At 37.1% G+C, this 19,298-nt stretch overlaps 2 protein-coding genes across 2 annotated transcripts; both read left to right on the plus strand.

The window, feature by feature from the left end:
• The first annotated feature begins 2,953 nt into the window (after nt 1-2,953).
• Nucleotides 2,954-3,727, plus strand: LOC126891055 (uncharacterized). Its single transcript, XM_050660233.1, has one exon. The coding sequence runs from the start codon at nt 2,954-2,956 to the stop codon at nt 3,725-3,727; it is 774 nt and encodes a 257-aa protein (XP_050516190.1).
• Nucleotides 3,728-18,167: 14,440 nt separating this feature from the next.
• Nucleotides 18,168-18,566, plus strand: LOC126891056 (uncharacterized). The gene has a single exon (XM_050660234.1). The coding sequence runs from the start codon at nt 18,168-18,170 to the stop codon at nt 18,564-18,566; it is 399 nt and encodes a 132-aa protein (XP_050516191.1).
• The last annotated feature ends 732 nt before the right edge of the window (nt 18,567-19,298 follow it).

Consider the following 19,298-nt stretch of genomic DNA (forward strand, 5'->3'; position numbering starts at 1 on the left):
ACAAATAATTCAGACGTCACTTAATAATTAGATTTTCTGCAAAATATTTTCCAATGTCAAAATTAAATTTACTGAAAATGGATATAATAACTGGAAACATATGGCTGAAGCTTTGTCCAGCCACGCTGTCTCCAGCTCATCTACAGTCATAGCGACAGTGGGTAGAACTAGCAATTAGACAATAATCGGGCAAAACCATAGACGAAATGTAATAGAACGACATATATCAATAATACAAAGCACAACAGTGTCCTCTATTTAGGAGCCATTCTCATAAACTTTTTCATCACAATCATGGTAATTTTTTAAAGCCTGTTGACCTTTTTTACAAATTTGATTCTGTTTTACAAGAACACATTAGGAGAACCAATAATAGTAGTAACATGCAACATCACTACTTGGGAAAACGTATTCAAAACGAAATTATTCAGTACCTCCATGACCAAATCAAAAATAAAATTTTGAACTTTTTGAAATCAGCAAAGTATTACAGCATAATTTTAGATTAATATATCGAGACGTCAAAGCTGATAACATCTTGCTGTATGGAAAGTACTTAAAACTGGCAGAGTTTGGAACAATATTTGATTTAACTACGGCAAGTAACCAAAAATACAGAGGAGCCAAGCTAACCATCCTTGACGTGGGAGAGTTGTAGCACGAATGCACAGGTGGAATCTATTTTAAAAGGGATGGATTAGATGCTTGTCAAGTGAGCCTTACAGACTATGTAAAAAAATGGTATACCGAAACATGCATTATGGGACGGTTTACTGGATATGTGCAAAGCTTTGCACCATCTGCACAGCAAATCGTTACTACATCGAGACATCTAAGCTGATAACATCTTGCTGTATGGAAAATACGTCAAACTGGCAGAATTTGGAACAATATTTTATTTAAATACGGTAAGTAACCAAAAATACGATGGAGCCAAGTGACCCATCCTTTCCACGGGAGAGTTGGAGTATGAATGCACGGGTGGAATCTATCTTAAAAGGGATGGATTAGATGCTTGTCAAATGAGCCTTACAGACTCTGCAAATAAAAATGTTAAACCGGAGCATGCATTATGGGACGGTTTACTAGACATGAGCAAAGCTTTGCACCATCTGCCCAGCAAATCATAAATACATCGAGACTTCAAAACTGATAACATCTTGCAGTATGGAAACTACTTCAACCTTGCAGACCTTGGCACATTATTTGATTTAAGTACCTTAAGTAACCAAAAATACGATGGAGCCAAGTTAACCATACTCTCCACGGGAGAGTTGAAGCATGAATGCAGCACGGGTGGAATTTATCTTAAAAGGAATGGATAAGATGCTTGTCAAGTGAGCCTTACAGACTATGTAAATAACAAATGTATACCGACACATGCATTATGGGACAGTTTACTGGATATGTGCAAAAGCTTTGCACCATCTGCACAGCAAATCATTAATACATCGAGACGTCAAAACTGATAACATCTTGTTGTATGGAAACTACTTTAAACTGGCAGACTTTAGAACAGGATTTGATTTAAATACGGTAAGTAACCAAAAATACGATGTAGCCAAGTTAACCATACTTTCAACAAAAGAGTTGGAGCATGAATGCACGGGTGGAATCTATATTAAAAGGGATGGATTAGATGCTTGTCAAATGAGCCTTACAGACTCTGCAAATAAAAATGTTAAACCGGAGCATGCATTATGGGACGGTTTACTGGACATAGCAAAGCTTTGCACCATCTGCCCAGCAAATCATTAATACATCGAGACTTCAAAACTGATAACATCTTGCAGTATGGAAACTACTTCAACCTTGCAGACCTTGGCACATTATTTGATTTAAGTACCTTAAGTAACCAAAAATACGATGGAGCCAAGTTAACCATACTCTCCACGGGAGAGTTGAAGCATGAATGCACGGGTGGAATTTATCTTAAAAGGAATGGATAAGATGCTTGTCAAGTGAGCCTTACTGACTATGTAAATAACAAATGTATACCGACACATGCATTATGGGACAGTTTACTGGATATGTGCAAAAGCTTTGCACCATCTGCACAGCAAATCATTAATACATCGAGACGTCAAAACTGATAACATCTTGCTGTATGGAAACTACTTTAAACTGGCAGACTTTAGAACAGGATTTGATTTAAATACGGTAAGTAACCAAAAATACGATGTAGCCAAGTTAACCATACTTTCAACAAAAGAGTTGGAGCATGAATGCACGGGTGGAATCTATATTAAAAGGGATGGATTAGATGCTTGTCAAATGAGCCTTACAGACTATGCAAACAAAAATGTTATACCGGAGCATGCATTACGGGACGGTTTACTGGATATGTGCAAAACTTTGCACCATCTGCACAGCAAATCATTAATAATAGATCGAGGCGTCAAAACTGATAACATCTTGCAGTATGGAAACTACTTCAACCTTGCAGACCTTGGCACATTATTTGATTTAAGTACCTTAAGTAACCAAAAATACGATGGAGCCAAGTTAACCATACCCTCCACGGGAGAGTTGAAGCATGAATGCACGGGTGGAATTTATCTTAAAAGGAATGGATAAGATGCTTGTCAAGTGAGCCTTACAGACTATGTAAATAACAAATGTATACCGACACATGCATTATGGGACAGTTTACTGGATATGTGCAAAAGCTTTCCACCATCTGCACAGCAAATCATTAATACATCGAGACGTCAAAACTGATAACATCTTGCTGTATGGAAACTACTTTAAACTGGCAGACTTTAGAACAGGATTTGATTTAAATACGGTAAGTAACCAAAAATACGATGTAGCCAAGTTAACCATACTTTCAACAAAAGAGTTGCGAGCATGAATGCACGGGTGGAATCTATATTAAAAGGGATGGATTAGATGCTTGTCAAATGAGCCTTACAGACTCTGCAAATAAAAATGTTAAACCGGAGCATGCATTATGGGACGGTTTACTGGACATAGCAAAGCTTTGCACCATCTGCCCAGCAAATCATTAATACATCGAGACGTCAAAACAGATAACATCTTGATGTATGGAAACTACTTTAACCTTGTAGACCTTGGAACATCATTTGATTTAAGTAGGTTAAGTAACCAAAAATACGATGAAGCCAAGTTAACCATACTTTCAACGAAAGAGTTGGAGCATGAATGCACGGGTGGAATCTATTTTACAAGGGATGGATTAGATGCTTGTCAAGTGAGCCTTACAGACTACGCAAATAAAAATGTTATACCGAAACATGCATTATGGGACGGTTTACTGGATATGTGCAAAGCTTTGCACTATCTGCACAGCAAATTATTAATACATCGAGACGTCAAATCTGATAACATCTTGCTGTATGGAAACTACTTTAAACTGGCAGACTTTGGAACAATATTTTATTTAAATACGGTAAGTAACCAAAAATACGATGGAGCTAAGTTAACCATACTCCCCACGGGAGAGTTAGAGCATGAATGCACGGGTGGAATCTATCTTAAAATGGATAGATTAGATGCTTGTCAAATGAGCCTTACATACTATGTAATTAAAAATGGTATACCGAAACATGCATTATGGGACGGTTTACTGGATATGTGCAAAGCATTACACCATCTGCACAGCAAATCATTAATAAATCGAGACGTCAAAGCTGATAACATCTTGCAATCTTGCTGTATGGAAAATACTTTAAACTGGCAGATTTTGGAACAATATTTTATTTAAATACGGTAAGTAACCAAAAATACGATGGAGCCAAGTTACCCATCCTCTCCACGGGAGAGTTGGAGCATGAATGCACGGGTGGAATCTATCTTAAAAGGGATGGATTATATGCTTGTCAAATGAGCCTTACAGACTATGCAAATAAAAATGTTATACCGGAGCATGCATTATGGGACGGTTTACTGGATATGTGCAAGACATTGCACCATCTGCACAGCAAATCATTAATAGATCCAGACGTCAAAGCTGATAACATCTTGCTGTATGGAGAATGCTTCAAACTGGCAGACTTTGCAACAATATTTGATTTAAATACGGTAAGTAACCAAAAATACGATGGAGCTAAGTTAACCATACTCTCCACGGGAGAGTTGGAGCATGAATGCACGGGTGGAATCTATCTTAAAAGGGATGGATTATATGCTTGTCAAATGAGCCTTACAGACTATGCAAACAAAAATGTTATACCGGAGCATGCATTACGGGACGGTTTACTGGATATGTGCAAAACTTTGCACCATCTGCACAGCAAATCATTAATAATAGATCGAGGCGTCAAAGCTGATAACATCTTGCTGTATGGAAACTACTTTAAACTGGCAGACTTTGGAACAATATTTGATTTAAATACGGTAAGAAACCAAAAATACGATGGAGCTAAGTTAACCATACTTTCCACGGGAGAGTTGGAGCATGAATGCACGGGTGGAATCTATCTTAAAATGGATGGATTATATGCTTGTCAAATGAGCCTTACAGACTATGCAAATAAAAATGTTATACCGGAGCATGCATTATGGGACAGTTTGCTGGATATGTGCAAAGCCTTGCACCATCTGCACAGCTTAAAAGGGATTGATTAGATTCTTGTCAAATGAGCCTTACAGACTATGCAAATAAAAATGTTATACCGGAGCATGCATTATGGGACGGTTGGCTGGATATGTGCAAAGCTCTGCACAGCAAATCATTAATACATCGAGATGTCAAAGCTGATAACATCTTGCTGTCTGGAAACTACTTTAAACTGGCGGACTTTGGAACATTATTTGATTTAAATACGGTAAGTAACCAAAAATACGATGGAGCTAAGTTAACCATACTCTCCACGGGAGAGTTAGAGCATGAATGCACGGGTGGAATCTATCTTAAAAGGGATGGATTATATGCTTGTCAAATGAGCCTTACAGACTATGCAAATAAAAATGTTATACCGGAGCATGCATTATGGGACGGTTTACTGGATATGTGCAAAACTTTGCACCATCTGCACAGCAAATCATTAATAGATCGAGACGTCAAAGCTGATAACATCTTGCTGTATGGAAACTACTTTAAACTGGCAGACTTTGGAACAATATTTTATTTAAATACGGTAAGTAACCAAAATACGATGGAGCCAAGTCAACCATCCTCTACACGGGAGAGTTGGAGCATGAATGCACGGGTGGAATCTATCTTAAAAGGGATTGATTACATTCTTGTCAAATGAGCCTTACAGACTATGCAAATAAAAATGTTATACCGGAGCATGCTGTTAAGTACATTGACTTTGAAATTTATTAGACTCTGCCAATTATTGTACAAGTGCGTATTACCGAAGATTGCCGAACGAAGTGACCCAAGTTCATTCGCCAGGGTTACTGGGTGACGAAAAAGTACATAACGACGAAAATACACAAAACCAACGCTTCGATGAACGAACATTTTTATTTCTTACATTCAAGTTATTGTAATTTGTTTTAGACCTGTTGTATTAAAATTTACGTGAAATTCTGAAAATTCTTCACCACATCCAAAACTATTGGTCCTTCGAACTACGAATCTACAGTGCCAGCAGAACTACAAAGAAAATAGCAGCTTTACATTCTACAAACCGACGTCGTACAGTTATATTAAAAAAAAGGGTACAAGTATTAGAAAGAGAAGTTAACGTCATCCTATTTGTGTAAAACCGGCTGGGATTTTTGGAGGTTATCAAATGTCACAGGTTATTAAAAAAATAAATCATTGGCGTTGAGCATTAATTAGACGAAACCATTTATTCAACAATTATATAAAGAATAATTTTAATGACTGTTACAAATAGAATTTAGTATTTGGTGATAGAACCGTCTGCTTCTATAACTTTATTTAGTCTATTTGGCATACTTTGAATTATATTAGATATCATATTTGGATCAAGATCTTCCCAGCACTCTAAGATTGTATCCCACAATTGATCTGAATTTTGTGGCATAAAATTTCTTTTATATATTTTTTTAACAACTATGCCCCAAATGTTTTCAATTGGATTTATATCTGGACTGTGCGCAGGCCATGGCAATACTTAAAGGTTTTGCGTTTGAAACCAATTCCTTACGGCATGGGCAGTGTGGACTGAACAATTATCTTGTTGATATATAAAAGTATTATTAGGATACAATTGCTCAATAGAAGGGAGCATTACGTGTTCCAAAACGTTAATGTAATTGTCGGCAGTAAATCTTCCCTCTAATCGCCAACAAACACCAGGTCCATGTATACTAATCCAACCCCATACATTTACAGAAAAACGTCCAGATTTATTATGAGAGTGAATATATCGTTCTTCAAACCTAGTATTGGCTGGACGATAAACACGGATTTGACCGTTATAGGTCGACTGAAAAGTCTTTTCATCAGTAAAAATAACGTTGTTCCAAAATTGTGGGTTGCGGTAAATATAGTTTAGTGCAAATATTACTCTTGCTTGCCGATGTTCAACAGTTACTAATGGTTTTTTAGCAGCTGGTCGGTTTTTAATTCAGATTCATTGATCCTTCTGCTTACAGTAGGTTGGGCACCAGGAAATCCCGTATGAATCCTTGAATCCGTCCTTCGACGTCGCAAAACTAAAACAGCATCTTGTTGAGGAGTGGATACTTTGGAACGCCCTGAACCAACTTTTCTTTTTAATGATTGTTGTTGGACCCATCGTTGCTTAATTCTGAAGATTGTTTTCAAATTTCTATTATAGAAATTTGCTAGCGCACGAATTGACCATCCTTCTTCCATTTTCGTAATTATTTGAGCCTTTTCAATCTCACTTAAATGACGAGGCATATTCATTTTTTATTGTACGTAAAGTTAAACCTTCTATCAAATTAAACGTCTTTGACGTCTATGAGTTGCATTTTTGATCATTTATGACATTTGATAACCTCCAAAAATCCCAGCCGGTTGTACACAAATAGGATGACGTTAACTTCCCTTTCTAATACTTGTACCCTTTTTTTTTTAATATAACTGTACTTGACCCGCTGTATCAACCCCAGGAAGCGACATTATTTACAACACTGAATACTGAATCCTTTTTATAATTTCACATTTTTTCAGTCTCTATTTGATAAATATTTTAAGTACATGAGTTTCATTCATTGTGAATGTGGTAGCTGATTTTTTATTTTATTATGACAGATCGTAACTAAACATTAATAATAATTCTTACGTACATAATAATAATTTGAATTACAAAACATTTATTTCCGTTTTCTGCACTTGAATAAATCATTTTTTTATTTAATTACATTCATCGAAGGTCAAATATTTATTTCTTTAAACATCAAACACATTTTGATTGTTTATATCTGTATAATAATATACGTCACATATATTAGATTACTAAAATTACATCATTTAATTAACATACATACATAATACTTAATTATTTTGCATCCTCATAAATTTTGGTCATATTGTCAAAAATGTCAGACCAAAACAAAACAAAGAGAATGGCCACTAAAGGTGCCCTTACACGTTTAACAACATATTTTAGAAGTATAGGAAATAATGAAATTATCGACCTCGTAGATTTAGAAATGCGATTATCCAAAGCCGAAGAGCTTTTAGATGTTTTTAATGAGGTTCAGCTGCTTATTGAAACTGATGATCCTGACTGCGAGGAAAATTATGACACATTACATGCCATTGAAAGGCAGACTCTTGAGGACAGATATTTTAAAATAATATCTGACATCAAAAAACTTATTTTATCTAGACGACCTACTGAAACGTCTGATTCACCTACTGTCAATGGTTCAACAGCAGCTGGGCCTACAAATATAAGCAACATTAAGTTACCTCCATTGAATCTAGCTACATTTGATGGGTCATTTGATCAATTCCTCTTCTTTCGCGACAGTTTTAATTCTATTATTAATGATGATACTTCACTTTCCAATGTACAAAAGTTTCATTACTTACGTCTGTCATTACGTGGCATAGCTGCCGACACTATTAAATCTTTGCAAGTTTACGATGCAAACTACGACATTTGATTTGAAAATAAACAGTTACTTGTAAACAATCACATTAAAGCTCTCTTTAACCTACCACTAGTCACAAAAGAATCAAATCAAGGTCTCAGACAACTTCTAGACAATACACAAAAACATTTACGTGCTTTAGAAGTTTTAAAACGCCCCACTAAACACTGGGATGATTTGATTATTTATTAACAACAAAATTTGATAACTCAACAACAAGATGCTCTTGGGAGTCACAAAATTGTAAAGACAACCTACCAGTTTTAGATGATTTACTGAAATTTTTAAAAGAACGATGTCGTACCTTAGAGTCATTAGACAACTACAATGATAATAAACAGGATCACGAAAGAAAACGTTAGAAAGGTAATAAGTCTGAAACAAGAGCCTTTGTTTCTAACACAGAGAATAGTTTTAAATGCAACTTTTGTAATAAGGAACATAAAATATATTATTGTCCTGACTTCTTAAAACTAAATCCTACTAATAGGTTAAACAATGCAAAACGTCTACGTTTATGCCTTAATTGTCTTGGCACATGCCATCGAACTAAGGATTGTCATTCTACTGGTTGTAGAAAATGTGGAAAGATCCATCACACTTTGTTACACTTCCAGAACTCACAATCTTCAAATTCAGTTTCCACAGAAAACAATTCTTCTCAATCTTCATTACCTTCCAATGTTCCAAACACTGGGTTGCAGTCTAATGAATTTACTTCTACCTCTAACTTCTCTTCAACACATCATATAAGCTCAAGTGTTCACAATGCTATTAAACCGTATATTCTACTCTCAACTGCTGTTGTTAACGTTTTGGACAAGTTCGGCAACTCACATAAATGCAGAGTACTCTTGGACAACGGAAGTCAATCCAACTTTATATCTGAGAAATTTTGTAATATTTTACAACTTTCCAAGGAAAAAATCAATACTTCGATCTCGGGAGTTAATCAATTAACTCACAATATTAACTTCCGGACATCACTAACATTTAAATCAGATATTAACAATTTCTCGAAAAAAATATCTTGTCTAATTTTGCCCAACATAACAAGTAATTTACCTTACATACAGAGCAATCGTTCCCAGCTCAATATTCCAACACAATTACTTCTAGCTGACCTTCTTATTGGAGCTGACACATTCTGGGATATTTTAAGCGTGGGACAAATTAAACTTGGTCCTGGGTTACCGATCATTCAAAGAACCACTCTTGGTTGGATAATTTCTGGCCCAATTCCAACAAATATTCAACACCACCCCCAACATAATTGTTACTTCTCTTCTACCAGTGAATTAGATTCACAGCTCACAAAGTTTTGGGAACTAGAGGAGTGTCCTAAAACTAAGTTTGTTTCCGAAGAAGACATCTATTGTGAAAATCATTTTAAGCAGCACATTTCTCGCCATTGTGATGGTCGTTTTATCACTACTCTTCCACTAAAGGAATCTCCATCAGTTTTAGGGGATTCTCTGATGACTGCCAAAAAACGTTTTTTAAACTTAGAGAGAAAACTGGAAAATAACGTTCAATTAAAATCAGAATATCATGACTTCATACGTGAGTACATTAAACTTGGTCACATGTCCCTAACAAATGACACTACTAATAATTCTGGATTCTTCTTACCTCATCACTGCGTTTTAAAGGAATCTTCAACCACTACAAAGTTAAGAGTTGTATTTGACGGTAGTGCGAAAACTACCACAGGCTACTCATTAAATGACATCATGTATGTCGGCCCTCATTTACAACATAATTTATTTTACATTTTACTTAGATTTCGGCAACATAAATTCGTACTGGGTGCAGATATAACTAAAATGTATCGTCAGGTTTTCCTTACTCCTGAACAACGTTACCTTCAAAGGATCCTTTGGAGATTTAATACAAATGATGAGATTTCTGTTTACACACTGAATACTGTTACCTACGGTACTGCATCAGCAGCATTTCTTGCCATTAGGTCTCTTCATGAAATTGCTCATCGACATATTTCCGAATACCCAAAAATTTCCTCTATAATTTTGCACGATTTTTATGTAGATGATCTATTAACTGGTTGTGACACATCGGAAGAACTCCGAGAAATTAAGGAAACTATTTCATATTTATTATCTTCCTACGGTTTTCCTCTGAGAAAATGGACTACCAATGATTCGTCTCTACAAAATCATTCTGATCCTGATTTTTTGCACATTGGTTCTGACGAACATAACAAAACACTAGGATTACTTTGGAATCCGTCTTGTGATTCCCTACAATATTCTATAAATATCTCCACAATTAACTTAAAGATTAGCAAAAGACAGATTTTATCCTGTACAGCACAAATATTTGATCCTTTGGGGTTACTTTCACCCGTAACAGTTACATCGAAAATTATTCTTAAAGAGCTCTGGAAACTCAAGATAAGTTGGGAGGAATCTGTTCCTGAAAGTATTTACACACTTTGGTCGAAATACTACTTCGAACTTACAAAATTAAACACTTTAAAAATACCTAGACATGTACTTTCTTCTAACCCAGTTTCTGTTCAACTTCATGGGTTTTCTGACGCCTCGGAGGCAGCTTACGGTGCATGTATTTACATATGCTGCACAGATACATTTGGAAATTACACTTCAAATCTTTATTGTGCTAAAACTCGAGTTTCTCCTATAAAACTTGTAACCATTCCAAGACTCGAACTTTGTGGGGCATCACTACTTTCTGAACTTGTTGAAAAGGTCACTTCATCTGCAAATGTCTCCTTTAAAAACATTACGTATTGGACTGACTCTAAAATTGTTATTTCATGGATAAACACCTCTCCCCATTTACTTAAGACTTTTATAGCAAATCGAGTCTCACAAATACATAAACTGACCAACCCTGAATTTTGGAAATATGTTAATACTTATGATAATCCAGCAGATCTACTGTCACGAGGTATAAGTCCTTCTTCGCTCAGTAATTCCCACATATGGTTTCATGGCCTTTCTTGGCTCACTTTGCCTCAAGAAGAATGGCCTCAATATACAAAACATCAAGAAGTTTGTATAACTTCTGAACTACCTGAACTGCGTAACAAAACTCTTGTATTTCATCACATCAACAACGAATTTAACTTTTATTACAAATATTCTTCTTTAAATAAACTAACACGCGTCTTTGCTTATGTCTTAAGATTTAAAGACAATCTGTCGATTCCTAAACATTTACGAATAACAGGTCCCTTGACCACAATAGAACTCAATAATTCCCTTTTAACCTTAATTAGATTCGTACAACGTCAATCATTTCCATATGATTATGATGCACTTTCCAATTCCAATCAAATTGACAAAAGAAGTAAACTTCTTGGCCTAGCTCCATTCTTTGATACAACAACAAAATTAATACGCGTTGGCGGTCGTTTACATCATTCGTCATTTGAGTTTAACAACAAACACCCCACAGTCCTACCTCCAAAAGATCACCTCACGAAACTCATTGCTCGACATGAGCATTTGAAACTTTTACATATTGGTCCTCAAGCACTTCTTGCTTCCTTAAGAGAAAATTACTGACCAATATCAGGGCGCAATTTGGTTCGAAAAATTGTTCGTGATTGTGTCCGATGTTTTAGATTTAACAATAAACCCGAACAATATCTTATGGGCAATCTTCCGAAGTCACGAGTTACCGCTTCACGTCCCTTCACGGTTTCTGGTGTCGATTATGCTGGTCCCGTTTTATTACGAGATAGAAAGGGTCGTAATTACAAAACTTCTAAAGCTTATATTGCTCTCTTCATTTGCTTCGCCAGTAAGGCTATACATTTAGAAGTTGTCAGTGATCTCACGACAGAATGCTTCTTAGCGGCATTACGCCGATTCACGGCACGACGCGGTAAATGCTCCGAAATATTTTCAGATAACGGCAGCACTTTCGTGGGAGCAAATAATGAACTCAGACAATTTTTTAACACAAATGCTGATCACATTATTACAAACCTCTCAATCGACGGTATTCAATGGCATTTCATTACTCCACGTGCTCCCCACTTCGGTGGAATATGGGAGTCAAACATTAAATCAGTTAAGCACCACATGAAACGTGTAGTAGTTAATGCAATTTTAACATTTGAAGAATTTACCACGGTTTTATATCAAATAGAGGCTTGTCTCAATTCTAGACCATTCTATCCTCTTTCTAATGACCCAAATGACCCTAACCCTCTTAATCCTGCACACTTGTTAATCGGATCTTCATTGACGAGTATACCACAACAAAACTTAATAGACATTAATGAAAATCGTCTTTCAAGATTCCAAAGGGTGCAACAGATATTACAGCACTTTTGGACAAGATGGTCCAAAGAATATGTATCCCATCTTCAGCAGCGCGTCAAGTGGAAGGAGAATTGCCAACAGCTGATCCAGCCTGGACTCATGGTTCTAGTAAAGGATGATGGACTTCCTCCCTTGAAGTGGCAGTTAGGCAGAATTTTAAAAACTTACACCGGAAGTGACAATATTGTGCGGTCGGTTGTGATAAAGACAAACTCTGGTGAGATTAAACGACCGGTTGTGAAATTATGTGTTCTGCCTAACCAAGATCAATAACTTTTTGTTTGCAAACTATAATTAATATGATCTTTGACTTTTTTTAAGACTTTTTATTGAAACCCGGTCTTTGGGGTTTCAAGGTGGGGGAGTATATGTTAAGTACATTGACTTTGAAATTTATTAGACTCTGCCAATTATTGTACAAGTGCGTATTACCGAAGATTGCCGAACGAAGTGGGTCACTTCGTTCATTCGCCAGGGTTACTGGGTGACGAAAAAGTACATAACGATGAAAATACACACTAAACCAACGCTTCGATGAACGAACATTTTTATTTCTTACATTCAAGTTATTGTAATTTGTTTTAGACCTGTTGTATTAAAATTTACGTGAAATTCTGAAAATTCTTCACCACATCCACAACTACATGCATTATGGGACGGTTCGCTGGATATGTGCAAAGCTCTGCACAGCAAATCATTAATACATCGAGATGTCAAAACTGATAATATCTTGCTCTATGGAAACTACTTTAAACTGGCAGACTTTGGAACAATATTTTATTTAAATACGGTAAGTAACCAAAAATACGATGGAGCCAAGTTACCCATCCTCTCCACGGGAGAGTTGGAGCATGAATGCACGGGTGGAATCTATCTTAAAAGGGATGGATTATATGCTTGTCAAATGAGCCTTACAGACTAATAAAAATGTTATACCGGAGCATGCATTACGGGACGGTTCGCTGGGTATGTGCAAAGCTCTGCACAGCAAATCATTAATACATCGAGATGTCAAAGCTGATAACATCTTGCTGTCTGATTCAGCAATGAATCATTATTTGATTTAAATACGGTAAGAAACCAAAAATACGATGGAGCTAAGTTAACCATACTCTCCACGGGAGAGTTGGAGCATGAATGCACGGGTGGAATCTATCTTAAAAGGGATGGATTATATGCTTGTCAAATGAGCCTTACAGACTATGCAAATAAAAATGTTATACCGGAGCACGCATTATGGGACGGTTTGCTGGATATGTGCAAAGCCTTGCACCATCTGCACAGCTTAAAAGGGATTGATTAGATTCTTGTCAAATGAGCCTTACAGACTATGCAAATAAAAATGTTATACCGGAGCATGCATTATGGGACGGTTTACAGGATATGTGCAAAACTTTGCACCATCTGCACAGCAAATCATTAATAGATCGAGACGTCAAAGCTGATAACATCTTGCTGTATGGAAACTACTTTAAACTGGCAGACTTTGGAACAATATTTTATTTAAATACGGTAAGTAACCAAAATACGATGGAGCCAAGTCAACCATCCTCTACACGGGAGAGTTGGAGCTTGAATGCACGGGTGGAATCTATCTTAAAAGGGATTGATTAGATTCTTGTCAAATGAGCCTTACAGACTATGCAAATAAAAATGTTATACCAGAGCATGCATTATGGGACGGTTCGCTGGATATGTGCAAAGCTCTGCACAGCAAATCATTAATACATCGAGATGTCAAAGCTGATAACATCTTGCTGTCTGGAAACTACTTTAAACTGGCGGACTTTGGAACATTATTTGATTTAAATACGGTACGTAACCAAAAATACGATGGAGCCAAATTACCCATACTATCCACGGGAGAGTTGAAGCATGAATGCACGAGTGGAATCTATCTTAAAAGGGATGGATTAGAGGCTTGTCAAATGAGCCTTACAGACATGGTATACATGAGAATGCATTATGGGACGGTTTACTGTATATGTGCAAAGCTTTGCACCATCTGCACAGCAAATCATTAATACATCGAGACGTCAAAGCTGATAATATCTTGCTGTATGGAAAATACTTTAAACTGGCAGATTTTGGAACAATATTTTATTTAAATACGGTAAGTAACCAAAAATACGATGGAGCAAAGTTACCCATCCTCTCCACGGGGGAGTTGGAGCATGAATGCACGGGTGGAATCTATCTTATAAGGGATGGATTATATGCTTGTCAAATGAGCCTTACAGACTATGCAAATAAAAATGTTATACCGGAGCATGCATTATGGGACGGTTTACTGGATATGTGCAAGACTTTCCACGATCTGCACAGCAAATCATTAATAGATCGAGACGTCAAAGCTGATAACATCTTGCTGTATGCAAACTACTTTAAACTGGCGGACTTTAGAACATTATTTGATTTAAATACGGTAAGTAACCAAATATACAATGGAGCCAAATTACCCATACTCTCCACGGGAGAGTTGGAGCATGAATGCACGAGTGGAATCTATCTTAAAAGGGATGGATTAGAGGCTTGTCAAATGAGCCTTACAGACATGGTATACATGAGAATGCATTATGGGACGGTTTACTGGATATGTGCAAAGCTTTGCACCATCTGCACAGCAAATCATTAATACATCGAGACGTCAAAACTGATAATATCTTGCTCTATGGAAACTACTTTAAACTGGCAGACTTTGGAACAATATTTTATTTAAATAGGGTAAGTAACCAAAAATGCGATGGAGCCAAGCTACCCATCCTCTCCACGGGAGAGTTGGAGCATGAATGCACGGGTGGAATCTATCTTAAAAGGGATTGATTAGATTCTTGTCAAATGAGCCTTACAGACTATGCAAATAAAAATGTTATACCAGAGCATGCATTATGGGACGGTTCGCTGGATATGTGCAAAGCTCTGCACAGCAAATCATTAATACATCGAGATGTCAAAGCTGATAACATCTTGCTGTCTGGAAACTACTTTAAACTGGCGGACTTTGGAACATTATTTGATTTAAATACGGTACGTAACCAAAAATACGATGGAGCCAAATTACCCATACTATCCACGGGAGAGTTGAAGCATGAATGCACGAGTGGAATCTATCTTAAAAGGGATGGATTAGAGGCTTGTCAAATGAGCCTTACAGACATGGTATACATGAGAATGCATTATGGGACGGTTTACTGTATATGTGCAAAGCTTTGCACCATCTGCACAGCAAATCATTAATACATCGAGACGTCAAAGCTGATAATATCTTGCTGTATGGAAAATACTTTAAACTGGCAGATTTTGGAACAATATTTTATTTAAATACGGTAAGTAACCAAAAATACGATGGAGCAAAGTTACCCATCCTCTCCACGGGGGAGTTGGAGCATGAATGCACGGGTGGAATCTATCTTATAAGGGATGGATTATATGCTTGTCAAATGAGCCTTACAGACTATGCAAATAAAAATGTTATACCGGAGCATGCATTATGGGACGGTTTACTGGATATGTGCAAGACTTTCCACCATCTGCACAGCAAATCATTAATAGATCGAGACGTCAAAGCTGATAACATCTTGCTGTATGCAAACTACTTTAAACTGGCGTACTTTAGAACATTATTTGATTTAAATACGGTAAGTAACCAAATATACAATGGAGCCAAATTACCCATACTCTCCACGGGAGAGTTGGAGCATGAATGCACGAGTGGAATCTATCTTAAAAGGGATGGATTAGAGGCTTGTCAAATGAGCCTTACAGACATGGTATACATGAGAATGCATTATGGGACGGTTTACTGGATATGTGCAAAGCTTTGCACCATCTGCACAGCAAATCATTAATACATCGAGACGTCAAAACTGATAATATCTTGCTCTATGGAAACTACTTTAAACTGGCAGACTTTGGAACAATATTTTATTTAAATAGGGTAAGTAACCAAAAATACGATGGAGCCAAGCTACCCATCCTCTCCACGGGAGAGTTGGAGCATGAATGCACGGGTGGAATCTATCTTAAAAGGGATGGATTATATGCTTGTCAAATGAGCCTTACAGACTATGCAAATAAAAATGTTATACCGGAGCATGCATTATGGGACGGTTTACTGGATATGTGCAAGACTTTCCACCATCTGCACAGCAAATCATTAATAGATCGAGACGTCAAAGCTGATAACATCTTGCTGTATGGAGAATGCTTCAAACTGGCAGACTTTGGAACAATATTTGATTTAAATACGGTAAGAAACCAAAAATACGATGGAGCTAAGTTAACCATACTCTCCACGGGAGAGTTGGAGCATGAATGCACGGGTGGAATCTATCTTAAAAGGGATGGATTATATGCTTGTCAAATGAGCCTTACAGACTATGCAAATAAAAATGTTATACCGGAGCACGCATTATGGTACGGTTTGCTGGATATGTGCAAAGCCTTGCACCATCTGCACAGCTTAAAAGGGATTGATTAGATTCTTGTCAAATGAGCCTTACAGACTATGCAAATAAAAATGTTATACCGGAGCATGCATTATGGGACGGTTCGCTGGATATTTGCAAAGCTCTGCACAGCAAATCATTAATACATCGAGATGTCAAAGCTGATAACATCTTGCTGTCTGGAAACTACTTTAAAGTGGCGGACTTTGGAACCTTATTTAATTTATATACCGTAAGTAACCAAAAATACGATGGAGCCAAATTACCCATACTCTCCACGGGAGAGTTGGAGCATGAATGCACGAGTGGAATCTATCTTAAAAGGGATGGATTAGAGGCTTGTCAAATGAGCCTTACAGACATGGTATACATGAGAATGCATTATGAGACGGTTTACTGGATATGTGCAAGACTTTGCACCATCTGCACAGCAAATCATTAATAGATCGAGACGTCAAAGCTGATAACATCTTGCTGTATGGAGAATCCTTCAAACTGGCAGACTTTACAACAATATTTGATTTAAATACGGTAAGTAACCAAAAATACGATGCAGCTAAGTTAACCATACTCTCCACGGGAGAGTTAGAGCATGAATGCACGGGTGGAATCTATCTTAAAAGGGATGGATTATATGCTTGTCAAATGAGCCTTACAGACTATGCAAATAAAAATGTTATACCGGAGCATGCATTATGGGACGGTTTGCTGGATATGTGCAGAGCCTTGCACCATCTGCACAGCTTAAAAGGGATTGATTAGATTCTTGTCAAATGAGCCTTACAGACTATGCAAATAAAAATGTTATACCGGAGCATGCATTATGGGACGGTTCGCTGGATATGTGCAAAGCTCTGCACAGCAAATCATTAATACATCGAGATGTCAAAGCTGATAACATCTTGCTGCCTGGAAACTACTTTAAACTGGCGGACTTTGGAACATTATTTGATTTAAATACGGTAAGTAACCAAAAATACGATGGAGCTAAGTTAACCATCCTCTCTACGGGAGAGTTAGAGCATGAATGCACGGGTGGAATCTATCTTAAAAGGGATGGATTATATGCTTGTCAAATGAGCCTTACAGACTATGCAAATAAAAATGTTATACCGGAGCATGCATTATGGGACGGTTTACTGGATATGTGCAAAACTTTGCACCATCTGCACAGCAAATCATTAATAGATCGAGACGTCAAAGCTGATAACATCTTGCTGTATGGAAACTACTTTAAACTGGCAGACTTTGGAACAATATTTTATTTAAATACGGTAAGTAACCAAAATACGATGGAGCCAAGTCAACCATCCTCTACACGGGAGAGTTGGAGCATGAATGCACGGGTGGAATCTATCTTAAAAGGTATGGATTATATGCTTGTCAAATGAGCCTTACAGACTATGCAAATAAAAATGTTATACCGGAGCATGCATTATGGGACGGTTCGCTGAATATGTGCAAAGCTCTGCACAGCAAATCATTAATACATCGAGATGTCAAAGCTGATAACATCTTGCTGTCTGGAAACTACTTTAAACTGGCGGACTTTGGAACATTATTTGATTTAAATACGGTAAGTAACCAAAAATACGATGGAGCCAAATTACCCATACTCTCCACGGGAGAGTTGGAGCATGAATGCACGAGTGGAATCTATCTTAAAAGGGATGGATTAGAGGCTTGTCAAATGAGCCTTACAGACATGGTATACATGAGAATGCATTATGGGACGGTTTACTGGATATGTGCAAAGCTTTGCACCATCTGCACAGCAAATCATTAATACATCGAGACGTCAAAACTGATAATATCTTGCTCTATGGAAACTACTTTAAACTTGTAGAGTTTGGAACATTATTTTAAGTAAATACGGTAAGTAACCAAAAATACGATGGAGCCAAGCTAACCATCCTTTCCACGGGAGAGTTGGAGCATGAATGCACGGGTGGAATCTATCTTAAAAGGGATGCTTGTCAAATGAGCCTTACAGAATATGCAAATAAAAATGGTATACCGAAACATTCATTATTGGCAGAGCTGTTCAATACTGGGAACAAGTACCCGAATTTTGTACTCGTAAGTACATTTTGGTTACTCAGTACCCAGTACCGGAGTACATTTTCAATAAAGTACTGGGTACTCGTACTCGTAGCATATAAGCTAAAATACCCTGCACGCGCGTTTATTATACGGGTACATTTTCCGAGTGCTTTTTTCAAGTCTAAACTTGTCGCTGCATGCGGGAGAGAAAATTAATAGCAACACGCAAAATAGTGATGGGCGAAATGATTCATTTGAATGTTTCGAATCAACTATAATGTTTCGAAAAAGTGATTTGAAACATTAAAACAATTGACTTATCTCATTCTACCCGATTCTGTAACTTCAAAACTATCTAGACGGCAAAAAAGTTGTGGAGTTCGTTAAATGAGTTTAATATTAGCTCCGTGCATGGCTGACGCGACACCTAGCACAGTCGCCTGAAATTTTTGGCGAACACAATTTGACGTCAAAT

This window comes from Diabrotica virgifera, chromosome 9, assembly GCF_917563875.1.
Source record: "Diabrotica virgifera virgifera chromosome 9, PGI_DIABVI_V3a".
Classification (NCBI taxonomy): domain Eukaryota; kingdom Metazoa; phylum Arthropoda; class Insecta; order Coleoptera; family Chrysomelidae; genus Diabrotica; species Diabrotica virgifera.